The 27,078-nt window shown below is 38.5% G+C and overlaps 1 protein-coding gene and 1 non-coding gene across 3 annotated transcripts in view; both read left to right on the forward strand.

The window, feature by feature from the left end:
* The window catches only part of PTCD3 (pentatricopeptide repeat domain 3), a 35,799-nt gene that overhangs the window by 6,819 nt on the left and 1,902 nt on the right, over positions 1 to 27,078 (forward strand). For both annotated transcript variants that reach the window (XM_063078701.1, XM_063078702.1), the window contains exons 5-21: positions 9,139 to 9,207; positions 10,200 to 10,304; positions 12,041 to 12,164; positions 14,136 to 14,251; positions 16,335 to 16,405; positions 17,277 to 17,364; positions 17,721 to 17,781; positions 18,068 to 18,153; positions 18,821 to 18,965; positions 19,624 to 19,674; positions 21,380 to 21,466; positions 21,871 to 21,899; positions 22,789 to 22,895; positions 23,703 to 23,781; positions 23,882 to 23,972; positions 25,090 to 25,175; positions 25,726 to 25,874. In XM_063078701.1, the coding sequence (XP_062934771.1) occupies positions 9,139 to 9,207; positions 10,200 to 10,304; positions 12,041 to 12,164; positions 14,136 to 14,251; positions 16,335 to 16,405; positions 17,277 to 17,364; positions 17,721 to 17,781; positions 18,068 to 18,153; positions 18,821 to 18,965; positions 19,624 to 19,674; positions 21,380 to 21,466; positions 21,871 to 21,899; positions 22,789 to 22,895; positions 23,703 to 23,781; positions 23,882 to 23,972; positions 25,090 to 25,175; positions 25,726 to 25,874 (1,544 nt within the window). The remainder of the gene's footprint in view (positions 1 to 9,138; positions 9,208 to 10,199; positions 10,305 to 12,040; positions 12,165 to 14,135; positions 14,252 to 16,334; positions 16,406 to 17,276; positions 17,365 to 17,720; positions 17,782 to 18,067; positions 18,154 to 18,820; positions 18,966 to 19,623; positions 19,675 to 21,379; positions 21,467 to 21,870; positions 21,900 to 22,788; positions 22,896 to 23,702; positions 23,782 to 23,881; positions 23,973 to 25,089; positions 25,176 to 25,725; positions 25,875 to 27,078) is intronic.
* Positions 26,784 to 26,920, forward strand: LOC134363478 (small nucleolar RNA SNORD94). The gene has a single exon (XR_010021729.1). It is a non-coding gene; the product is annotated as a small nucleolar RNA SNORD94 (small nucleolar RNA).

Genomic DNA, 27,078 nt, shown 5'->3' on the forward strand with positions numbered 1-27,078 from the left:
AAACTTTGGCAAATTGATCAGAAATGGAACTTCCTTATTTTTTCCTGTGTATTTTTCATTAGCTGGAAACTACTAACAACTTCAACTATGGGGGGAAAGTCTAAAATAATTAAATCTTTTCTTTTGCCACAATATCTGTGTGGATACTGACTCTCCTTGAGTTGGTTACTACAAATACACCGAATCGTTCTCCTGTTGTAGATGTTAAACTTGTGGGGTGTAGGGCCAAATGTGCAGTGATACACTCTACCAATTTCTGAGAAAGGTTTTTAAGTATTATACATCTCCACTTGAAAATCATTGAGATTTTCAGCAGCTCACTTATCCATAAATAGTCACCTGAAATGAATACCACAGAAATGGGCCTCTGAGATTGTTCTCAGTATTTCAATAAGAATGGCCCAGCACCTCCTTCAAGTCAGAGAAGTTGTAGAATTATGGGTTTTGGCCCTTAAAATCCAAGAGATAGTCATTCATTCTTTTGGCAACCATATATTGTACTTTTATGATGCTTACCACACATTGTGCTGGGTGTAGAATTCAGACATGGTCCAGGACCCCACCCCCACGGGCAAGTGTGCACTGACTGGAGAGGTGCCCCCCCAGAGAGGCCCAAGACCTGTGGCAACCACACACCTCGAGGCACCAGTGCAACCGAGCAGGTAGGCATCACTGCCACTGGACCCCTCCCACCCCCCCAGCCTGGGCAAGTGGGTGCTGACCACAGAGGCCCGCACCTTCCACCCACAGGCACTGAGGCAGCCGTGCCAAATTGGCAGTCCCGCAGGATCCTAGCCAGACAATAGTGTCAAACCAGTGGACCATGCAATCCCTTGCCATAGTGACTAAACACCAAAGGAAAGATACCAGAAATATGAAAAATCAAGAAAGTACACCACCAAAGGGTAATAACTCTCAAACTCTAGATCCTATAGAACAAGAAGCCCTTGAAATGTCTGACAAGGAATTTCGAGTGATAATTCTAAGGAAACTAAATGAGATATAAGAAAACTCAGCTGGACAATACGATAAATGAGGAAAAGTATACAGGACCTGAAAGAAGAAGTGTACAAGGAAATCAATGCCCTGAAAAAGAATGTAGCAGAGTTTGCTGAGCTGAAGAATTCATTCAGTGAAATAAAAAACACAACAGAGAGTTTAACCAGCAGGCTTGCAGAAGCAGAAGAGAGAACTTCTGACCTTGAAGATGGGCTGTTTGAAATAACACAGGCAGACAAAAAGAAAAAAGAATTAAAAGCATTGAAGAACTAAGAATCAGACAACCTTAAGCACTCAAATATCTGAGTCATGGATATTCCAGAAGGGGAGGAAAAATGAGATTGCATTGAAAACATATTCAACAAAATAGTGGCAGAAAACTTTCCAGGTACAGGAAAAGACACAGATCTTCAGATTCAGAAAGCTCAAAGATCCCCAAACATATTCAACCCAAAAAGGTCTTCTCCAAGACATGTTATAGTCAAATTGGCAAAACTCAAAGACAAAGAGAATGTTAAAAGCTGCAAGAGAGAAGCGTCAAGTCACCTATAAGGGAGCCCCAATCAGACTAACATCAAACTTTTCATCACAAACCCTAAGAGCCAGAAAGGAATGGGATGATATATTCAAAATACTAAAAGACAGAGATCGCCAGTCAAGAATACTTTACCCCACAAGGCTATCCTTCTGAAATGAAGGGCAAATAGTATATTTCTCAGACAAACAAAAACTGTGGGAGTTCACTACCACATGACCACCCTTACAAGAAATTGTCATGGGAGTACTGGGTTTGGTACCTGAAAAATAACTACCACTGCCATAAAAACTCAAGAAAAATCAAAACCCACTAGTAAAGTAAAAATGCTAACAAAGAAGAGAAAAAAAAAGTTTATCTACCACCCAAGAAACCAACAAATACAGAAGACAAACAGTAAATCAGAAAGAAAGGAAAAGACACTTAAGACATCCAAATGAAAATAAAATGCTAGGGGTAAATCAACACTTTTCACTAACAACTCTTAATGTAAAAGGCTTAAATTACCAACTCAAAAGACACAGACTGACTGACTACATTAAAAACGTGGACCCAACTATATGCTGCCTTCAAGAGACTCACCTCACCTGTAAAGACACACATAGACTAAGAATGAAAGGATGGAAAAAGATACCATGCAAATAAAAATGAAAAGCGAGCTGGAGTAGCTATTCTTATATCTGATAAAATAGACTTGAAACTAAAAACCATAAAAAGAGATAAAGAGGGTCACTACATAATGATAAAAGGATTTATCCATCAAGACATAACAATCATAAATATATATGCACCCCGTGTCAGAGCAGCCAGATTTATAAAGCAAACTCTATTAGACCTAAAAAAGGAGTAGACACTAATACCATAATAGCAGGGGACCCGAACACCCCACTGTCAGTACTGGACAGATCATCTAGGCAAAGAATCAGCAGGGAAACACAAGATCTAAACAACACTCTAGACCAATTGGACTTGGCAGATACCTACAGAACATTCCATCCAACAACCTCAGAATATTCATTCTTCTCATCGGCACATGTATCATTCTCCAGGATAGATCATATTAGGTCACAAATCAAGTCTCAGCAAATTCAAAAAAATTGGAATTATACCATGTATTTTTTTAGATCACAATGGATTAAAATTAGAAATCAATAACAAATGAAATTCTGGAAACTATACAAACACATGGAAATTAAAGAGCATTCTACTTAATGACATATGGGTCCAAGAAGAAATCAAACAGGAAATCAAAAAATTTATTGAAACTAATGAAAACAATGATACTTCATACCAAAACCTGTGGGATACTGCAAAAGCAGTACCAAGGGGGAAATTTATTGCGTTAAATGCATACTTCAGAAGAATGGAAAGATGGCAAGTGAACAACCTAACACTTCACCTTAAAGAACTAGAAAAACAAGAACAATCAAAACCCAAAGTTAGCAGATGGAAAGAAATAATGAAGATCAGAACAGAACTTAATGAAATAGAAACCCAAAAAGTGATACAAAGTATCAGTGAATCAAAAAGTTGGTTTTTTGAAAAGATAAATAAAATTGACAAACCATTAGCACAGCTAACTAGGAAGAGAAGAGAAAACCCAGGTAACAAAAATTAGAAATGAAAGAAGTGATATTACAACTGATACATATGAAATACAAGAAATCAGTAGTGACTACTATAGAAAGTATATGCCAACAAATTTGAAAATCTGGAGAAAATGGATAAATTTCTGGACACACACAGACCACCAAAACCAAGCCAAGATGAAATAGAAAATCTGAACAGGCCAATAACCATAAAAGAGATTGAAGCTGTTATCAGAAAGCTCCCAACAAAGAAAAGCCCAGGGTCAGATGGGTTCACAGCAGAATTCTACCAAACATTCAAAGAGGAATTGACACCAATTCTCTACAAACTGTTGCAAAAGATTGAAACAGAGGCAATTCTTCCAAACTCATTCTATGAAACATCACCGTGATACCAAAACCAGAGAGAGATACAACAAAAAAAGAAAACTACAGGCCAATATCCATGATGAGTATAGGTGCAAAAATCCTCAATAAAATACTGGCTAACAGAATAGAGCAACACATATGCAAAATTATACACTATGAGCAAGTGGAATTCATCCCAGGGATGCAAGATTGGTTCAGTATATGCAAATCAATAACTGTGATACACCATATCAATAAAATCAAACACAAGGACTATATGATCATTTCTATAGATGCTGAAAAAGCATTTGACAAAATTCAACACTCATTCATGGTAAAAACTCTCTACAAGTTAGGTATAGACGGAAAGTATTTCAATATAATTAAAGCCATATGTGATAAACCTACTGCCAATATCATCCTGAATGGGGAAAAGCTGAAAGCTTTCCCCTTAAGAACAGGAACTAGACAAGGATGCCCACTCTCACCACTCCTATTCAACATAGTGCTGGAAGTACTAGCCAGAGCAGTCAGAGAAGAGAAAGAAATAAAGGGCATACAGATTGGAAAAGATGAAGTCAAACTGTCCCTGTTTGCAGATGACATGATCCTATATATCGAACAGCCTAAAGCCTCTACAAGAAAACTCTTGAAGTTGATAAATGATTCCAGCCAAGTTGCTGGATACAAAATCAACACACAAAAATCAGTAGCATTTCTATTCTCCAATAGTGAACGTGTGGAAAGAGAAATGAAGAAAGCTAGCCCATTTACAGTAGCCACCAAAAAAATAAAACACTTAGGAATAGAGTTAACCAAGGATGTGAAAAACCTCTATAATGAGAACTATAAACCACTGTTGAGAGAAATTAAAGAGGGCACAAGAAGATGGAAAGATATCCCATGCTCTTGGATTGGAAGAATCAACATTGTGAAAATGGCCATACTGCGCAAAGTGATGTACAAATTCAATACAATCTCTATCAAAGTTCTAATTATGTTTTTCTCAGAAATGGAAAAAATGATCCAGACATTTATACAGAATAACAAAAGACCACACATAGCCAAAACAATTCTAAGCAAAATAAATATAGCTGGAGGCATAGCATTACCTGACTTTAAAGTATACTACAAAGCTATAATAACCAAAACAGCATGGTACTGGCATAAAAACAGACACACTGATCAATGGACTAGAATAGAGAATCCAGTAATCAACCCACACACGTACAGTCATCTAATCTTTGACAAAGGCACCAAGCCTATACACTGGGGAAGAGACTGCCTCTTCAGCAAATGGTACTGGGATAACTGGATATCAATATGCAGGAGAATGAAACTAGACCCTTACCTCTCACCATATACCAAAATCAACTCAAAATGGATTAAAGAATTAAATATACATCCTGAAACAGTAAAACTCCTTAAAGAAAACATAGGAGAAACACTCCAGGAAGTGAGACTGGGCACAGATTTCATGAGTATGACCCCAAAAGCATGGGCAACCAAAGGAAAAATAGACAAATGGGATTATATCAAGCTAAAAAGCTTCTGCACAGCAAAATAAGAGAGTTAAAAGACAGCTAACAGAGTGGGAAAAAATATTTGCAAAATACGCATCTGACAAAGGATTCATATCCTTTGAATATACAAGAATATTCAGAATGTACAAGGAACCAAAACAACTTTACAACAGAAAAAAGAAGTAACCCAATTAAAAAATGGGCAAAGGAGCTAAATAGGCATTTCTCAAAGGAAGATATACGAATGGCCAAGAGACACATGAAAAAATGCTCAACATTACTCAGCATTAGGGAAATGCAAATCAAAACCACACTGAGATACCATCTCACCCCAGTTAGGATGGCTAATATCCAAAAGACTGTGAATGATAAATGCTGGCGAGGTTGCAGAGAAAAAGGAACTCTCATACACTGTTGGTGGGACTTTAAAATGGTGCAGCCTCAATGGAAAATGGTATGGAGGTTCCTCAAACAATTGCAGATTGATCTACCATATGACCCAGCTATCCCACTGCTTGGAATATACCCAGAGGAATGGAAATCATCAAGTTGAAAGTATACCTGTTCTCCAGTGTTCATTGCAGCACTATTTACAATAGCTAAGAGTTGGAACCAGCCGAAATGTCCATCATCAGATGAGTGGATACGGAAAATGTGGTATATGTACACAGTGGAATACTACTTTGCTATAAAAAAGAATGAAATGCTGCCATTTGCAAGAACATGGACGGACCTAGAAAAAATTATATTAAGTGAAGTGAGTCAGGAACAGAAAGAGAAATACCACATGTTCTCACTTATTTGTGGAAGCAAAAAGTAAATAAATACACAAATAAACGGAGTGGGGGAGGGAAGAAGACACAACAGTCACAATTCCTTGAAGTTGTTTTGACAAGTGAATAGGTATGAGGTTGTTGGGAAGGAGGGGGGAGGGAGGTTTTGGTAATGGGCCAAAATAATCAACCACATTGTATATTGATAAAATAAAATTAAATTTAAAAAACCGAATTCAGACACAGTCCTTGCATAGTTCCTAAAGGGTAGATTGAAGGAGCATGAAGGGAGTACATACCCAGACTGGGAAAGGACTTCAGAAGAGTTGATAATTGGGTTGATGATTGAAAGGAGAGAAGCAAGGATATAGTAGTGGGAAAGAGCATTCCCGGCAGAGGCAGCACCATGAGCAGAGGCACAAAGGCGTAGAATGAGTAGTTTGTTGTGGTGGGAATCAAGGATTTTAGGTGAGAGAGATGAGACAAGATCATGAATGCTGTTCTGGGGAGTTCGATTTTTCTCCAAGTCCATTGGGATTTTCAGCAAAGGATATGACATAATCAGAAAACTTTTAGAGAAGACAGCAATGTCTTTCCCTCCAAACCTACTCCTTACACATTTCTTTGCTATCTCATTAATGGCAACTCCATCCTTCTAGTTGCTCAGGCCAAAGTCCTGGGAGTCTTCTTTTGCTCATCTTTCTCTAATGTTTCACATTAGTAAAGCCTTTGTTTCTCCTTTGAAAATATATGTGTATGTGGTCTCCAAGACCACTTCCATGTTCAGTGATTTGCTAGGAGGACTCACAGGACTCAGCATATAGTCACGCAGCTAAGATTTATTACAGCAAGAAGATACAAAGCAAAATCAGCAAAGGAATAGCACTCGTGAGTAAAGTCCAGAGGAAACAAGGTATAAACCTCCAAAAGTTCTCTCCAGTGGAGTCACACAAGACATGCTTAATTCTTCCAACAGTGAGTAGTGACAGCACCTGTGAAATGTCTACCAGCAAAACTCATTAGAAACTCAGTGCCCCGGGTTTTTATGGGAGGCTGGTCATGTAGGCACCCCCTCTGGCTATCACAAACCAGGTTCCATACTCCCAAAAGGAGAGCAGGTGTTCAGTATAAACCACATCGTGTGAACAGATTGGGCACAGTGCACCATTCTTACCAGTTGGGGGAATGATGAGAACCCTCCCAAAATCCAAGTTCCAAGATGCCAGCCAAGGGCCACTCTTGAAACAGGCCTTTCTAATGTAGTTTCAGGCCTGATAACTCTTGCACACTATGCAAATTCCACCACCATGATCACCTTAGTCGTCATCATCTCTTACTAGTCTATATTAATCAACCCCTACAGACTTCTCTGTTGAGCAGCTATAGTGACCTTGGATCTTATCTCTCTTCTCACAGTTCAGGAATGGCTTCCCATTATTGTAATTAGAACAAAAACTGAAGTCCACATCAGGGCCCTTAAGGCCCTACACAATCTGCCATTACCTCTCTCTTAACTGCATCTGTTTCTGTGTCCCTTGCCTACTGTGTTCCAGCCTCGCTGGCCTCCCGACTGTTCTCAGTTTTTCAGCAGGCATGCAGCTGCCTTGACTTGAATGTTTGCTATTCCTTCTGCCTGGAGTATTTTTCCCTCAGATATCTGCATATCTTGCTCCCTCATCTCTTAAGTTTTTGCTCAAATATCACCTTTTCAGTGAGGCCTTCCCTGACCATCCCCCATTCAAAGTGTATATCTCTTTCTGTGCTTTGTTTTTCTGCAGAGCATTTAAACTCTTTTTAATTTACTATATATTGTTTATTTTCTAGAGATTTATTTCTCACTAAATTGTAAGCTGTATGAGGGGGCAGGGATTTTGTCTCTTGTCTCCCTGGTAGCTAGAATAATGCCTGCCACATATGAGGCACTCGGTAAATACTGAAAGAATGAATAAGGAAGGCACTGAACTGAGGCATTTGCAGCTAGGGTAAGAGAATGGAGTAGGTAGGAGATATTAAGGAGTTACAGTTGGCCAAAGCTGATGACAGGTTAGTTGAATGGGAGAAAATCTTTGGGTTGGATTACAAGATGGTCCAGCCAGTCCAGCCATTCATTGAGATGGTGACAGGGGAGACAGTAGCTATGTCAGGGAAGTTCAGTTTGGGGACAAATTTAGTTTGAGGTGTCTGAGCTACGGGGCTAGACTGCATAAGTTGTTTCTCAGAGACCATGGAGGACTTGGAAGTCACTCAGAGGGGAAATTGGGAGTCAAATAGGAAGGATGAGTCTAGTAAATTGAGAGGTGTAGAGCATGTCACCAGAAGAAGAGGCCCGAATAGGTATCTAAATGAAGGTGATGGCAAGGATCAGAGCCAGAGATGAGTTATAGTTTGAGTATAATCAGAGAGTAGTCCAGGACAATTAACCTAGAACTGCTATTTCTGCTTGCCTTTCCATACCTGCCATGTCTTGGTGGGGAGTTGTATAACAAGATGAAATAAGCCTCACTTGAGGAGTGTGGAGGAATAGAAGTATAGGGGTTTTAAAGTGGCAGGAGAAAGCGAAGACAAAAATAAATAAATAAGCCTGCCTCCAGGTCCCAGGTATGAGCAGCTTTCTATTGAGAGCTGCAGGGAAGCTCTGCCCCCAGGAGAGTCCAGGTCTGTCAGACAAGGCATCAAAGGCACAGTCAGCAGAGATTCAAGGCAGAGGGTGAGTAAGAAGGCCCAAGTAGGGGGCTCAGAGGCAGAGGAGAGGAATAGAGGAAGTAATTCTGGAGTAGTTCTGAGTGGGGCCCCTGGGGGTGCTGGCGACTTTATTTTGCTCAGGGTTAAGGAGCAATTTTAGAAGAGTTTTAAGAAAGAAATGCAGAACCTTGGGCAACAGGACACAGGAGAAAGTGCTGCTGTTCATACCTTCTCAGGGGGCCCAATTTTATCCTCCAGTGGAGGAGGAACTCTTGGATGAGGTTAAGCATGGATGGATAGCCACCATGCTTTGAAGGAAATCCTATACCAGGAAACTGGTGTCAGGACTAGTTACTTCAGAGGGTCCTTACCTAGAGTTTAAAACAGCAATAGTCCCCAGTGATAGTAGGCTCCAATCTTAAGAAAGCAGCCCTGGGGGTTGGAGCCTTTGTTTGCTTTAAGTCATCCTTAGGCAAGTCGTGTAGAGCTGAGAGTATGGTATAGGAATTAGTGTGTCTTCTGTCTGTTTCTTTATGTATGTATATATACCCACATGCACATACACACATAACTTCTGCATGTATTTTATATATGTAATTAAAACTTATTGTACAGATTTTTGGTTATCACCAAAACTCAGAAGGTCCTCTTGATAAAAATCTAAAAAGACTTCTGTGTCTTCTCCACAGGATACCACAGCTGCCCCTTATGCCTTTCAGGATGATCCATACCTCATACCAACATCCTCTGTGGAATCTGTGAGTATTTTCATGTAACTTTTCAGGTATTATGTTTTATTTTGCTGGTTTGTGTACAAGAGTACATATACAATTTAATTGTAAAAACCTTTGAAAAGTTTACAGGTGCTGATAGATAAATTGGTAGACTTTGTGAATCTTTTACTACTTTTATCAAAAAGATTGAGATATTGTCTATGGAGAGTTTTTGTTTTGCTTTTTAATAAATACTTAGGGCTTTTTCACACTGCAGCAACCCACATAATTTAAATGTGTTGTTTTTATGTAGTTCAAGCTGTTTGTTACACTCTGTAGAAGAGGCGGATGTATGATGTACAGTTGACCCTTGAACAACTCAGGGGTTGGAGCACTGACCCTGTGCACAGTCAAAAACCCATGTATAACTTTTGACTGCCCCAAAACTTAGTTCCTTATAGTCTAATGCTGACCAGAAGCCTTAACAATAACATAAGCAGTCGGTTAATACATATTTTGTATGTTATGTGTATTATATACTGTATTCTTATAATAAAGTAAGCTAAAGAAAAGAAAATGTTATTAAAATCATAAGAGAAAATACATTTCTGGTACTGTACTTTATTTATTGATACTGTTAGGTTTACATCGTCTGTTTACAAAATGAATTGCCTGTCAGTACCTACACTGATATCGTCTTATGGGATACAAAGCAATGTAGATATTATATGTATTATTAACACTAGACATCAAATATGAAAGGATAATGTGAAAAAATTGTCACAAATCTCAAAAAAAAAATTTTCAGTGTATTTATTGAAAAAAACCCTGTAGGAATGGACCCATGCAGTTCAAACCCATGTTGTTCAAGGGTCATCTGCACTGTAATTTAATTTCGAATTGAGGTTCCATGTATTGTTGCATTCTTTTTTGTCGGGGGGAGAATAATCATTCTTGCTGAGAGTGTAACTTTAATCTTGCTTGAGTGTGAATTAACATAAATACCAATTTCTATCTGAATCTTTTTCTTTATATAGCGTTTGTTTTTATTGGCAAAGAAGTCTGGGGAGAATGCAGCAAAGTTTGTTATTAATTCACATCCCAAATATTTTCAGAAGGACATAGCTGAACCTCATATACCGGTAAGGAGAGGTAGTTGCATTTTTCACATAATACTATATCATTGTAAATTAAATCAAGCTCTCATGGCTAATGTGAAATAGCCATTTGTATACCCTCAGTGTCTGAATGGAAAGCATTTTAACATGTGGAGTTATCTTTGCTCAACCATACTAACCTTTTTAAAATTCCTTTTGTATGAATTTGCTCTTCATCTTAATATTTTCCCCATTTAGCCTCTGTGATGCCACACTCTGGGATCTTTACCTCTATGATTATTCCTTTCCAGTTTCCCTCACTGGCTCTCTGTCCACTCCTTAAGCATTGGTATCATTCTTAGGTTTCCATGCTCAGTCACTTTCTCTTTTTATCTTTCCTTTCCTGCTTCAGTGACCCTTATACTCCATTTGGCATTTTTGTGTATCTAGCCTAGATCCTCTACTTTGAACTCCAAATTGTATTTCTAGCTACTTCTCTGTTCTACAGTTGTGCAGCAAGTATTTATTCAGCGCCTGCGGTGTGTTGGGCAATGTGCTTAGTACTGTCAGTATAGAGGCGAGCAAAACAGGTGTGCCTCTGCCCTCCTGAATTTATTAGTGGAAATACCAATCTCAGACTCATAATATCTAAAACTACTCTCTTCCCCTCACATCTCTCTGCTTCCCAAAACTCACACCCAAACATACTCATTCCTACTATTCTCACACTCCAACTTCTAGTGACAGGTTAGAAAGCTAGTGCAGTTATGTCAGTAAAAATATTAAAATCCTGAACTAAGACAGTGGCAGTGATAGAATGATCGTTTGTCATCCTGCCCTTTCCCCTTTATGTTTTTGACAGTCACTCTCCTGTACCTAGCTCCAGGATCACTCTTGCTTGAAGCCTTCCAAGTGTCCCCTGCCTCCATGGTGGGCAGCACCATTCACACTGTATTGTAATGATTTCCTCATCTGCTTTTCCATTAGACTGTGAGCACCTCGAGGGTAGAGAGTGCCTTTCATCTCTGTTTTCCCCTGTGCCTAGCTTAGTGCCTGGGGTAAATACGTAGTAGGCATTCAAAAAGTGTTTTGAATAAATAAGTGAATGAGTTAAAATCAACATACCTTTGAGGTATTAAATAGAGTAAAAGTACCGTCAGGGATGAAAAGTTTCTGCCTTTGGAAACTGGGTGCACCCTGACTCCTTGAGTCAAGATGGGGTATTGGAGGAAGAATGGTTTTTAGCAGGGTGCTTTTAAATTCTTATCAAACTAAGGGCCGCCCCGTGGCTCACTCGGGAGAGTGCGGTGCTGATAACACCAAGGCCGTGGGTTCGAATCCCTATATAGGGATGGCCGGTTAGCTCACTTGGGGGAGCGTGGTGCTGACAACACCAAGTCAAGGGTTAAGATCCCCTTACCAGTCATCTTTAAGGAAAAAATTTTAAAAAATAAATTTGTTGTAATTTTATCCTTTGACATTACTCAGGAGCTTCCATGAAACTGAAGAAAAAAATTCTCAAAAAAAAATAAATTCTTATCAAACTAGGAGGTAGCTAAACAAGCTTCATGTTTTAGAGACCAGAAAAGTTTGGGTTTTTTTGTTTGTTTGTTTGTTTTTAACATTTTTTAGTTAGATTCCATACAAGACATTCATGTTAAAGTATCAGTGTAGGAAACATGAATTGGAGCAGTGAAGTTTTATTTTGATGTACTGATGATGAAAATTTGTTATCCTTTCACCTGTAACTGTTTATAGTAACTTTAGCCATCTTTCCCTAGTGTTTAATGCCTGAGTCCTTTGAACCTCAGATCGAAGATGTAAGTGAAGCTGCCCTGAAGGAACGAATCAAGCTCAAAAAAGTCAAAGCTTCGGTGGACATGTTTGATCAGCTCTCACAAGCAGGTGATTATAGCAGCTCTAGGAACATGGGCTTTAAAGTGGGCCACAGTTAGATAGTTTTGAGTGAAAGTTGTAAGTACACTTGTCCAAGGGATTGGTTCCAGGAACCCCCATGTATATCAAACTCCGTGGATACTCAAGTCCCAAAGTCTGACCTGTGGAAGGTGCGGATATGAAAAGCCAGCCCTCTCTATACACAGGTTCTGCATCCCATGAGTACTATATTTTCAATCTCAGTTGGTTGACAAAAATCCATGTGTAAGCAAACCCATGCAGTTCAGACCCATGTTGTTCAAGAGCCAACTGTACTACTTTACTTATTCTGCTTGATGGCTGTGTTTTTAATAGTTTAATAAATACTATTTTATGTTCGGCTTTAACTTCATTTCAAAATTATAGGTGAGATAGAATTGCAACTTTGTTAGTTTATTATGCTGTTACGCTATACCTCTGGTAGAGAAGTTATGTAGTCATACTTCCTTCGCTTCTGTTTTTAATATTAGGTGCATACACTGTATTTAAATTTCCTGTACTTTTTAAGTATGTTTGGAAGACAGGGCTACATAAAACAAAGAAATGTTTAAAAAGGAAAGCACTAAACTGGGATCACTGGCTTTGACACTGGTGCTAGCTCTGACACTAACTGTTCTGTGGACTTGAAAAAGTCACTTAATTCCTCAGAGCTTCTGGCTCCAAAGTTCTGTGCCTGTCTGAATTAGGTCTAGACGAACCTCCAGGGGTACATACACAGATAGCATGGCTAATAAGCTACCATGAGAATGTGTGTACAGTAACATCAAAGGCAGTTGGTATTATTTGAGTTATCAACTTGAACACAACAAGAAACATTTGCAGACAGCTGTGTTTGAGAATGTCAGTATGTAGCCTCTTATGTACAGCATCGTGTGTACAACTGAGTGATGATAGCAGATGATAATCTGGTGAGGCTCTTCCCTCAGCTTGTTGAACATGATCATCTGGTATCAGTCTGCATGAAAATTCTTATTGCTAAGGCCTGTTTTATTCATGGTGTGTCCGAACCATAGTTCAGTAACAATGAGCCAACCAACACATTAGGGAAGGGATCATAGAAAATTTCATATTAAGCCCTTAACAAGTGCCAAACACTCTGCTAGGCATTTCATATACTTAATTTAACTCTACAGCATCTTAAAGATAAGTTGTGTTTTATAGTAATTTTATAAAGGAAACTGACTACAGTATTAGGTAACTTTTCTAGGGTCCCACAGCACTGAGATAGTAAGACTCGATTGAGTTACGTTCCATAGCCAGTGCTCTCTCCACTCTGCTGCTTTCTCTTCTGGGCTTTTGCTTTCCTGAAGGGCATTTTCATTTATCAGTGCAAATGCAGTTCTTTTTCTTTTGTGTCTCGTACTTCTTCCTGTGCCTTTTTTCCCTTTTTAAGTAGTGTCAATTAATGGTAGCATAATGTTTTGAACAATTTTTAAAAGGCTAGTATAATTAGGTAATTAAACCAGTATTTGTAGGAAAGTTTTTACCATCTGAGCTAACTGGCCAACCCCTCTAGGGAAGTTTTTAGTGAGGCTCTGGAATCAGGTGGAATAATTCTCCTTGGATTTGTTCAGTGAACTTGGGCCAGGGGAGCTAAGTTTGCCGTGTGTCTTCAGTTTGGAGATGATTGTTAAAACCATGAGATGGTTTCTCTGAGGATATGAGTACATGGAGTAAGTGAACACAGGGTCAGACTTCTTGTAGTGTAATCTTTTATGTCAGACCACACGGTTGGTAAGGAATGTGTCCCTGTCCGCATCACTCCGGGTGTTTTAAGTTGATGTTGAGTGCATACTCATCAGTTGATAAAGTGGTAGATAATAAGCATATAGCCAAGAAAGCCACAGCTAACACAAAAAGTGAAGAATTTTAACTTAACAGGTTTTAGTTCTTGGATATTTGTTTCAAGATTTTTTTCCCTTTTTTTTCTCCTACCCACAGGAACCACTGTGTCTCTTGAAACAACTAATAGTCTCTTGGATTTATTGTGTTACTATGGTGACCGGGAGCCCCCAGCTGATTATCAATTTCAGCAAACTGAACAGTCAGAAGAATTGGTAATAGCTTTTGGCATTGATTTTTTTAAAAGTTTCTTTTAAAAGTAATACCTTTTCAAAGTAAAATGGGTTCTTGTGTCATGTGTCAGGATAGTAAGATTTGTACTGAGATGTAGTACGGTACAGTAGCCTTGATGAAGAGTGGTGCAGGAGGAAGAGACAGATTTAAACAATTATTTTATCTCTGGTTCCCGTAGAAATGTTTTGTCCTTGCCTACCACATATTCAGGCAAAACTTTGACCAGAAAGTTTGGGCTGGCCCCTCTATTACTTATAGTGACAACATGATGTGTAATAGTGTAGTGGGTTAGAAATCGTGATTCTCATTTGATTTTAGAATAAGGTTTTTAGGTAAATGCATGTATGGGGCAAAAGCCCTCGGACAGGGTCCACAGCCCATCTAATCAACTCTTAATCACTGGTTAGGTACGGGACTGTATACTTTATTTTAGAGATGACAGGTAGTAGGTTCTGTTAAGAGATTTTAAGAATTGCTGAAGGGAAAGTTGTGGAAAAGATGTTTGCTAGGGGCAAGCTGTCTGTTGGGGGAAACTTTAGAGATAGTTGTATTTAGATTTTATCATAAGAGTGTAACTTTTGTTTGTTTAAGGAGAGGTCATACTTAAGATAATGAGCCAGTTTGACCAATTTATCTCTTTACTAATTGTACTTTGGAATGTTGCTTTAATTTACTGGTGTTACTAGTTTCCATTGTTAAGCTATACTTAGCCATAGACAACTTTTGTAACACTGCCCATGTCCTTATGTCCTACCTTGATGATTGAATCCACTGATTTTTCTTGTAAAACTTCCTCATCTTGTCAATAAAAAGAAAGGCTGATTTTGGATCGGGGCTGCTCCCCTGATGGGTGGCAATCCCTCCAGGCCTCATTGATTGTATTTTGAGCGAATTCTTTCTCTTTTCTCCATCTTGGTTACACAGAGGAAGGTGTAACATAATAGCCAGGGAAAGACTCTATGGCCCCAGCTCCCTCAAAAATTCATCCATACGTGGGCAGAGAGGAGGGAACACATTAGGCAGGGGTGTAGAACAGTACTGTGCCGAGGGCTGCTGGTAGGTTGAGTCATTGCCTATTTCTCAACTCACGAGTTACTTCTAGAAATGGGTCCCAAGGAATCCTTTGGATCAGGTAGACAGAAATGTATATGACATTTTTCTTAATATATTTATACCTAAAAGTGCAGAAATGTTGAAAACAATCTAGATGTCTGATAGTAGATGATCAAATTATGGTCAGAATGTTGTGTAGCCATTGAGAGCACTAGAATAGATTTAGGTATGAAATGATTGATCATTTAAGTGTGAAACAGGCTATATGATAATATAAATATTGCATTTTCATAAAAATTTTTTATATGCATAAGAACATCATATTAAAAAAGTTTTTTCTGGGGTGGGATTATGGGTGTTTTTCTTTCTGTCTGTCTTTTCTAATTTTTCTCCACTATTATACAGAGAATTTAAGTCTTTCACAGTGCATGGGCAGTGGGTTGCAGTCACTCCTTGCCTTCAAGGGCATCTTCTGAAGCCCTGGCCTGTCTGACCCTCTGCCCTCCAGCCCCAGCACCGACCACTGCGATCCTAGCCAAGCCTGTCTCACCCTATGTCGGCCTCATCCCAGTCTTTGACGTATAAATAAAGGACAAGATTTAGTTTTACAAAATTTTAGCTTGTTTGGCTCAGTGTTTAATTATACAAGGGTACTTATGTACAGTATTTCCATATGGATCAAGCCAGACATAGCCTCTGGGGAAGCAGGCTATGTTGTTTGGCTTTCCAGTTTCTATCTCTGGACCAGCTGTACAGGACATTGGTTTCATCTTGTCTCCAGGCTATCACTTGTTGCTTTAAGGGGCAACTTTGCTTTTCATCAGTGAATTTGCTGATTTATACTTAGGAAATTATAGGCATAAACATTTAGTGGGTTTCTCTTTGTCTTTTGCTTCATCTGTATTTCCTTTGTTTTTCTGAGTTCCATTTGCCTTCTTGATTTCGAGTAGTCTGATTGGGGGAATGCATTCCATTGTCTTAACTTCTGTATCTCTTGATGATTCATTCCAGGAAGACGCCACAGAAGAAAATAGCAAGAAATCTAGGATGAAGGCTGGTCATCAGTTTAGAGTTACTTGGAGGTATGTTACACATAGTTAAGAACCTCGTTTTATGGTTTCTTACCATATGTGGAATATGTCCCATCAACCTCCGAAGATGATGTCATTCTGTAATATTCCAAAAAAGAGTTTGTTTCATTGTGCAATGTAAATTTCATAATTCATGTTCATATGCGTTTAGAACTTTTTTCATAGGTTTTTACCTCCAACCAGCATCAAAAGAGTCCATTTAGAGGTGAACGCTTGATTTTTTTTTTCCCCTCCTCACTTAACTCAGTGTAGCCTTCAGATGGTTTAGTTCCTTTGGTAGTCTCATTAGCAGTTCTACTTTGGGATATACACCTCTAATTCTGAACTATTTGATATTTTTGTTTTCTAAAAATACACAGGCAGTAGGCACTAGAATGTGGTGCTAAATTAAGACTGCTGACCAGCAAGCAGAAATATTCTGAACAAAAGATGAATAACATTTAACTACATTTGAGAATTTAAGTTAACTGAGTGGAAGTATTTAAATAAAGGAAAGATGTTTCACATAGATGTTGAGAAAGAGAGCTACCGTCAATATCTAAAGTCTTTTTTGAAGTGATGAATTTAATGGAATGGAAGGTTAAATTTCTTGGGATAAGTTTTAGTAATTTTGTATAGTGGTTAAGAGCATGGACTTTGGAATAGGTTCTTGTCTCAAATTCTGGTTTGTCTGATTTCTACAATATATCAAGGGGAGAATCAAGGTACAGGATAGTTTGTATAACATGGTACCATTTAGACAGATTGAAGTCTGGCTTGAGGAAGTAACCGCTTGAGCTAAAGCCGACCCGTAACATGGTACCATTTAGCTATTACTGGTTTTTCCTGTTTTCCTGGTTCACACTTACTCTCTTGTTTCTAGAGCAAACAATAATGCTGAGAGAATTTTTGCTCTGATACCAGAGAAAAACGCACATTCCTATTGCACAATGATCCGAGGAATGGTGAAGGTATATTTGTATTATTTATTTTAATCTTTAATTTCCAAGTCGGGGTTTCTCAACCTCAGAACAACTGATATTTTGGGTCAGATAATTTGTGGGGGCTGTCCTGTGCATCATAGGATGTTGAGTACTCCTTAGTCTACACCCACCCCAAGTTGTGACAACTAAAAATGTCTCCAGGCATTGCCCAATGTCCCCTAGGTAGAAAATCACTGCATTAGAATATAAGCTTCATGACAACAGGGGCCTGGTCTGTTTTGCTTAATGACTGTTTTCCCAAACCCTGTAACAGTAGTAGATCTGCACATACTTCTTAAATGAATGAGTCTGATGATGCTTAATTTTTTCTTTTCCTCTTCCAGCACCAAGCTCATGTGCAGGCGTTAAACTTGTACACTGAGTTATTAAACAGCAGACTCCGTGGTGAGTTTGTTTTGAGAACTCCCCTCCCTCTCTCCCTTTCTTTCCTTCTGTCAAGAATCTGCATGAAATCTTGGATCTCGCCTCAATCATGGGCCCATGTTTCATCTTTTCCTCTTGCATTGGTGATTGAAGCAAGAGTAGAGATCCAGGCAAGGAATGGTTTTCTAGTTCTGTGGACGTGTGGTGATTAGCTAAGGGACACATGAATGACCATTTTGTGTTAAACAGCCATTTAAAGGTTAATCTTCAATCTCAAATTTTGTTAAATAGTGTTCTTCTTTTACAGCTGATGTATATACCTTCAATGCATTGATTGAAGCAACAGCATCAATAAGAAATGAAAAATTTGAGGTGAAATGGAATAATATACTGGTAAGGAGTAACCTTCAGTTTGTCTTTCAGTAGGCCTTAATTAAATATTCTTTACTAGAAATATGTCAGATCGAGACAGAAGTCACTGCCCTCAGAAAGTGATTACATGTTCACTGCCCTTCCAGCATCCCTGTAAGTTACATGGCTGTGTCTGACACATGAGAAGAAAAAGGTAACTTGATTCAGAGCATACAGCTAGAATTCTGGAAGACCCAGGTTGTTTTATTCATTTATTTCGCATAATAGTTTCTTTGATAGTTTCTTTGTTTCAAAATTAATGCATATTCATTGTAAAATTCTTGTCAGGTTAATTAAAAAATTTGAAATCACTGGATTGATTGTTGGCCTAGTAACATAGGAATAGAAGTATGTTTTTACACCATACTGGTCTGGTCTCTTGCTTAAGTCTTTTCTTAGAAGACCCACTAGGTAGAGGACTGAAGACAATAGGATACCTCAATCAAGTGGGGTGAATGACTAAATTCTCTAAAAAGCAGAATCACTGGTTCTGCTAATTAATAGGCAATTCTTAAATTAGGGATATGGTTATTAACCTGGTTTTAGACATAGCCAGAAAACTAAAATCTTTTTTGTGTGTGAAATGCAATTTATTGGGCAAAGTATCTACCCAGATACAAACTATACTCCTTCCTTTTGATTGAACTAGGAGCTGCTTAAAGAAATGGTTGCACAGAAGGTGAAACCAAATCTACAGACTTTTAATACCATTCTGAAATGTCTCCGAAGATTTTCTATACCTGCAAAATTGCCAGCTTTACAGACCTTACGTGAGATGAAAGCCGTCGGAATAGGTGAGGATGTACCCTGGAGTCCCCAGTGAAGACAGAGACCATGCTGACCAGTAATTTCAGGGCCACATATGCAGAGAAGATCTGTTAATTCTTTTGCTGTTTATGTAATGTATTAGGAACTTCTTTTCTACCATTTGGCACACTTAATCACGTGTATTACTATGGTGAGAGCACCTTTATCTTCATGGTCTTTATAGCAAATTGCAATGTTCATTAGTATTTCAGGTAATTTTTTAATGGATCTCTTGTTTCTGAGGGGAATTGATCACTTTGAGTTATTAGTTTTAAATTCTGTGACATTTTTCTAGCATAACTGTTTGAAACAGTGTGTGCTAGTATGTTGTGTATTTTTCAATAATTACTTTATTGAAGATTGCTTTGGGAACCAATTCACTTTCGTATGGTTTTCTATTCTTAAATGACCAATCATGTTACTATAGGTGTTTAGACTTCCTTAAAAGAGGCAATCTTTATGACGATTTTTCAACTTTAATTATATAGATGAGCTGGAAAATGTCTCTGTTCAAAGCAATAGAAACATTGTCTTTTGCTTAAGTATTAACATCAGTGTGTTTTTTGTTCAGCATGCCTCAGTAAGCTGTATTTTGAATAGCTATGTTTTTTCTTTCTTTTTTTTCAATCCACCTGGTAATATGAGAACCCTCGCTTGCAACATATCACCATATTATTCAGCTGTTTTATCAACATGGTATGTATGGCCTTATGTTACATTAACTTAAGTAGAAAATGCACCAGCTCCTTTGAGTTTATATGATTAATTGTTGCAGGTTATCTTCTCTGCTTTTGAATTAAGAATAGAGAATTCACAAATGAACATTTACAGCCTGAACAAAAAGTTAATTCTTGAGGGTAGTAACCTTGTTTGTGATGTAAAACTTGAGCTGTAGGGGAGAGGGTTATAAAATGTACTAGCAGTGTTGGAGTATCAATAAGAATGAACAGAAGGTATTTTAGTTTGGAGTTCCTTTTGCTCTCCAGAGCTGTGCTGTCCAGTACAATGGCCACTAGCCAAATGTGGGTAATTAATTAAAACTCAGTAAAATAAAAGAATTCATTTATTGCATTAGAGCTCAATAGCCATGTGTGGTTAGTGGCCACCATATTCAATGATGCAGGTATAGAACATTTCCATCTTTGCAGAAAGTTGATGGACAGTGCCACTCTAGAGGAAGGTTAACCTTATTTTGAAACCTCTTGGGGAAGACTTTGATGCACCATTTGTCACCTACTTTCAGGTCAATTAATTCCTTTTGGAGCTGTGCTCTGTGGAATGGACTTTGGAGCAAAAGTACATCTAGTCATTCTTTCCTGTGATAGACTATAAAAACAACAGAAATGAACTTGATTCTCTGTGGTTTGGAGAGCTAGTTTTACAAAATCCACATCTTCACTTATGGGCAAATTTTTTTGTGTGTTTTTGTTTTTTTAATCTTTTCAGGGAAAAAACCAAACAGCAGGTAACTGACTTTATCTTAGAAACATAGACATTTTCCACAATAATTGTGCCCTCTAAAATTTTCCTCAACCTTGGTGAGATTGTGGTAAAATTAGTGTTTCTGACCCTGGAGTCTATTGCTTTCCTCTACACCACCATGTATCACTTTGGTTTGGTCGCTAACCAAGGTCAGTGGTACTTCGGTTTCTTCAGAAACAGCTATGACCATGCCGGGGGGCAGGGGGGAGTGTGGATTTGTCTCATGTACATAAACTGGCTGTCTGCAATAATAATTTATAAGAATTTACTCAAAGGAGAGAGCCTAAAATAAGATGACCATACACATAAAAATATTTTGTAACTAGTAAAATAATTAGGAATGTTAGCAGGTGCTTGAGGAAATTATAAATATATATCTGTGTTGTTATTACATCTGTGTTATCATTTGCATGTTGAAAAGGTAGGGAAGGGAATGTAGATAAATATTTGGGAATATTGTAGGTGGATTTTCTGATTTACTAAGTTCACCTCGTGATTTTTACAGAACTGCCTTTATCTAGTTTCCTTTCTCTTGGCCTTCTCATCTTGGTTATACTTAAAAGGAACATGAATGATTGCTAGCAAAAAACATGTTTGTTTTTTCTAAGTATGCTGGTTTGGTGAGGGGTATGTGTGTGTGTTGGTGTTTGCCTCCCATTCCATTGAAAGTCAAGCTCTTGTAAAGAGACTAAGAAGGAAGGGAAAAGTCTTGGACTGGAGCACATGGACAGAGATCTGTGATTGTCTGCATGGTGCAGTGTCTTCTTTAGCGAGCATTTGCCCCCTGCCCAGCTCCATACTAGCTGGGCTTTAGGCCAGAGGTGGAGGAAGGAGAGATGTGCCCCTTTGAGCTAGGTGCTGTGAATTTGGTGGTGGTTTGGGAAGCGGACTCATCATTTGCTTTCTTTTTCTGCAAAAGGCCTTTCAAAAGCGTCATCCCTTATCATCTATGATATAATGAATGAATTAGTGGGAAAGAAATTTTCTCCAAGGGACCCGGATGATGGTATGTCCAGAAATTCCTTGTGTTTTCCTCCTCTGAAGACAGAGGGCCTGTTTTCCTGAGTCCAGTTATTTTCCTCTTCTGAAGACAGAGGGCCTGTTTTCCTGAGTACCAGTTATTTTCCTCTTCTGAAGATAGAGGGCCTGTTTTCCTGAGTACTATTTATTAGTTATTGGTGTTGTGATGAAGACAGAGTTTAATTTAGCTTAGTAATATTTGGAGTGATTATTCTAAGAAAGCCAAAATGTCTAGCACTTCACTTTATACTTCCTCTCCCTGAATTTTTATTCCTTTAATTTCAGTCTTACATGTTACCAGTTTTATTGGAAGGATTTTTGTTAATGTTACAGTCTTGAAAATATATTTTATTTCTAGTAACCAAAGCTCCTGTGAACTTCGATTTTCAGGTATATTTTTTCAGTCAGCCATGAAAGTTGTAAGTACCATTTCTTGTTTAACTTTATTTTCCTTTTTCTAAAGAAGGTTGCTATTCATTTCCTAAATTTATCTGTAACTGGGAGGGCTCTCCCTGGTTCTTTCAGTTCCTAACTCTTCTGTTCATGTATTTGCCTCTATTTTTCTTTTTTCTCTAAAATCTGTACTTTTTTTCTCTTTCCCTCCTAAAGTTTGTACTTTTAATAGTGTAACATCCCTACCCTGTGTTTATTGTGTGTGTTGCCTTTTTCGTGCCTCTGTTCAGATAAGCTTTTAGAGTACTATATGTTTGCCTCTTAATAACTTTTTAAATTGATAAAGATTTTTATTTTGGTTTTTCATTTTATCATGCTCATCATAGGAAAAATTTCAAGCAGTTTCAGGATGAATAAAGTGTATCCTGTTACCTAAGGGTAATTGCTTTGCAGCTGAGTGTGTACCTTCCCAGGTTTTTAACTCTGGGTACTCAAACATTATGTACACCCAGACACACTTCCGTGGTGGTGGATTTATTGACAGCAGTCAATATTTCCCTGGAGAGAAGAACTATAACTTGCTTAACTCTTCTGTGGATAGTTTTGGGAGTTATTTCATGGGGTTTTTGCTAGTAAGTGAGGCTAGACTGAGCGCCTCATGTCTTTTGTGGAATTGAGCAGGTGTTTTTGTAGGATTAATTTCTTATAGTGTAATTGCTAAATCAAAATGTGAATTTCAGAAAATTTGGGTGTTTATTTTGGTCCCCCCCTCAATTCCTTGTAACTTATTTGCTCTCAACCAGTAATAAAGTTGAATCAGCATAAGTGTTTTCATAGGGAACTATCTTTTTTTTCTTAGTTAGTGCTGTTTGGCTGATGAGGATATCAGATTGATACTTATTTGCAAATTTTCAGTGCTCATCTCTCAGAGATCTAGAACTTGCTTACCAAGTACATGGCCTTCTAAACACTGGAGACAACCGGAAACTCTTTGGACCTGATTATCAGCGTAATTTCTATTAGTAAGTATGTTTGGAAATGTATCCTTTTGCATTAATACTAGTAGATTCTGGAAATGGGAGGCTTTTGGTGGCCCTCCATATTTCAGACAACTTGCCCATGTTTAGTAGTGCATATTAATTGAGCACTTAGAAATTAAAGCAGGGGTAAAGCTGCCAGGTTTGGAAGTCTGTTGTGTATTTTTTGAGATTTTTTTTTTAAATAACATTTTTAATCCACATCTTTTTCCTCTATCCTCCTCATGTTTTATAGTTTCAAATTATTATAGCAGGGTGAGTCCCTAAAGATTTCATTCCAGCTCCCTTGCTTTTGTATTTAAAGATCAAGATAGTGGGACTCAGAGAGTCTCCTTAAATGAATTTGCATTTAGGCAGATAAAAACTTAAGGAAGCAGCCTGTTAATAGGTATGTGAAGATTGTTTTCTGTGTGTCCAAACTCTTGCTTCGCGTTGAATGCTTCTAAAGTGAATGTGATACTTAGTATTGCTCCCCATGACATGTGACTATTCTGAGGCGGCAGTCATCAATGACCAGTAAAAGGTAAGAAGGCGTGAATTGGGAAGTTAAGCCCAGTTAGCACCTCTTAAGTCAAGCATTGGCCCATGTAACTTGAAATTGTAAATATTTTTTAATTATGTGTAACACACTGTCATATAACTGCTGTAATTTTTGTTTTGTTAGCTGGTTGGTACAGGGATCAAATCCTAGACCTTGGTATTATCAGCATCATATTCTGACCAACTGAGCTAACCGGCCAGCCCCTAGACATAGAGATCTTACACTAAACATACTTTTTCTTTCCATGACAGTTCCAAGTTCTTCAGTGTGCTTTGTTTAATGGAACAAATTGATGTCACCTTGAAGTGGTATAAGGACCTGATACCTTCAGTAAGATGATTCATTACTTGTTGCTTATCACTGTAGATGAGTTTGTAGGTATTTTTGCTGATTAATGCTTTAAAAATATATTTGTATTTCTCTTAATCAGGTCTTTTTTCCTCACTCCCAAACATTGATAGATCTTCTCCGAGCATTGGATGTGGCCAATCGGCTGGAAGTCATTCCTCAAATTTGGGAAGGTCAGTTTCAGCTTGTGTGTCCAGACCCATCTCACTTCATTGTCCTACATTTTGATTAATGAACATGTTAACTTCATTGTTAGAGATGAAAACTTTGATTTTTTTTTTTTTTTTTTTTTTTAAAGATGACTGGTAAGGGGATCTTAAACCTTGACTTGGTGTTGTCAGCACCATGGTCAGCCAGCGAGCTAACCGGCCATCCCTATATGGGATCCGAACCCGGGGCCTTGGTATTCTCAACACTGCACTCTCCCGAGTGAGCCACGGGCCGGCCCGAAAACTTTGATTTTTGACTGAATTGAATACATTAGTTGAGTTCTACTTCAAGATCACTTGCTCATGTTGCATATTGGATACAATGAGTAGAAATGCATTGAAAACAACCTAAGTCAGTCCCTTCATGACTTAAGGCACAGGCTAAATTTTGTGCACCTGTTGTGTGACATTACCCAGGGAAGATCAGTGCTAGTTCTGTGGCAGACCCTAAATCTGAATGCAGGTCTCAAGGCCTGTGCAGTTCCTCTGTACCAGTGCTGCCTCACTTTGGTTGAGTTGCTAACCAGTTGGTGATAATTACATTTCTAAGTAATAGCTATGGCTGTGGTGTGTTGATCTGTTTTATGTGTATAAATGGCTGCAAAATGAGACAAATCTTTTCTGTCTCTTCTGTTAGGTGACAACTGTATTTTCATAAAATTTCTATCTGCCTCAGTTTTCATGTTTGAGAAACTGAGACTGTAGTCCTGCCATATTACTTCACAAGACTGCTCTAGTGACTGTATGTAAGAAAGCATTGAAAATTCACAAGTGCTGTAAAACAGTGTCTTACAGTATGGAGCTGGTGGCTGCTCGAATTTAGTGCATGTGCTTTGTTTAACATTTGACTGGGGACAGGTTACTGGCATTGGCTTTCATTGCTATTATTTGTTCTTACTGTGAATCCTCTTGGGTTTCTGGAATCCTGGGTTAAACCTGGAATGAATAGATAATGTCAGCAACTTATTTTTACCCACCAAAAAATAAGAGTGATAGCCAGAAGTGGACCAAGGTCAGCCAAAAAGAGTGTTGGTTTTACATGATGGTAATGATCACTCCTGTCTTCCTTTTTTGTTTCAAGATAGTAAAGAATACGGTCACACTTTTCGCAGTGAACTGAGAGAAGAGATCCTGATGCTCATGGCCAGGGATAAGCACCCACCAGAGGTAGGGCTGTATTGAAGCTCACGCTTCGTTACTGTTATTAGATGTATTCTAACCCGTATATGCTCTAATACTGAGCTCCTTCTAAGGGTAGTTTCCTTGGTTTCATCTGTCATTGTAGAGAGTTCTGCCACCCAAACCCAGATTTTAGTTATGATAGCTGCGTCTCAACGTATCTTGACCTTAGCAGAAAACCATTCTTAAAGTTACCCTCATTCCTGTAGTCCAAAGCAAGCAACATGAAATTTAGCTTCTTCTGTGTTCTGAGAATTAACAGTAGCTTGCTTGTTTGTGTGTGCATGTGTTTTGTTTTTTTAAATTTCCATCTTAAAAGAAAACCTACCATTGAATTTGAAATATGTGACTAATCAAATTATTTATCCCAGAACAGGGTCCTTTTTTCTTTCGTTATGTATTGCTTGTGTGCTATACATGTGAAATGTTCAAATGGTAAAATGCATTACTCAAAAAATTTAATGGTCCTATACGTCTCCTGAGTTCAAATCTTCATAAAACCAGTTGGGCAGTTCTGCTGACTCTTAGAGCCTCTCAGCTTCAGGTGGCATTTGCTGACTGTGCTGCAGATATCAAATGTACATATGAAAGCCAAGATGACAGACATACTGCTCCCGATTGGCCAGCCAACCCTCTCAACTGTATTGCTGTCCTCTTTTTAAGGGCTGGGAGAACCCAGGAAGCCTGGTGAGTACAGTACCACAACTGTAATTTGTACTTGGATCTAAAACATCTCCGGGCGGGAGAGGTTCTTTAATTTGGCTGTATGATACGTAGTTTATCAAGAGCCAAACTAGAATGTACAGTGAGTTTTCAATGGGAACTTGCATATACCAGCTAAAAAGGAACCTTTTGAAAGAAGACTGGTATGCATGATATATTGAGAGCAGGCCTGGTTCAGATGGGCTGAGGATTCTCTTTCTGTTTATGACCTTTCTTCTTTCTGAGTTCATGAGCAAGTAAGTCACTTAACCTTATTTTTCTGCGCACTTAAATGGAACACAGTGATCAAAGAAATGTATTTTTGAAATGTTTTTTGGTCATCTGGATTATTGAAGTAATATTGCAGGTGCTCCTTTCACCCCTACACCCCATCTTAAAATGTGGGCTGGGTACGTGGCCTTCTAGAAACTGGCATTTACCCACATTTATTAAATATAGTCTTGACTAGAACTCATCTTTAGTTTGTGCCACTATGTTCTGGTTTTGTGTTTTCATCAGCACTTTGTTCAAATGCTCATCTTAATTGTTGAGATTGGGGACCTTAGGAATATTTATTTTTCCAAAAGCAGAAAGTCAGCAAAAGGTTACTTTGTAGGGGTAGTCACAGTTAGGTGGTTCTGCTGTATTTTGTGTTGGATATCAACATGTTAGTTCTAAGTCAGTAAGTTCAGGGTACTTGTACATGGTTTCTTGCACAAGAAGTAACTTGATTTGAACATCTGATTACAAGTCCAAAATGTGGCTAACCACAAAACCCAGAAAAGATTGTGAAAGCTTGCTGCCTCAACTTGTCTTACAGGTATGGCTTACTCAGAGACATTTGAGACTTGCATTTGCTTGTTAGCTAAGCTTGGCAACACACTTGCCATGAATCAGGCTGTGATGATTGGCGCAGGGGTACGGACCTCAGCTGAGTCATGGGAGCTGAATGTGTGTGTTTCTCCTTTGTCCTGCATGTGGCAGGTTGATGGTGAGCACTTACATGACACTGTTGCCTTAATCTGAGCCTGCTCTTCAGAAAGTGATTTTAGGACAGACTGAACCCATGCGATATTGTAAAAGAGGGAAAGAGACCAGGCTTTGTTCCATGCTTCTCCTCCAGCTGTGAGCGGGGTATATTCCCTCTGTGAGAGGACAGAGGTGATCCTCTACAGGAGGACATATACCA

Source organism: Cynocephalus volans, chromosome 14 (genome assembly GCF_027409185.1).
Source record: "Cynocephalus volans isolate mCynVol1 chromosome 14, mCynVol1.pri, whole genome shotgun sequence".
Taxonomy (NCBI): Eukaryota; Metazoa; Chordata; class Mammalia; order Dermoptera; family Cynocephalidae; genus Cynocephalus; species Cynocephalus volans.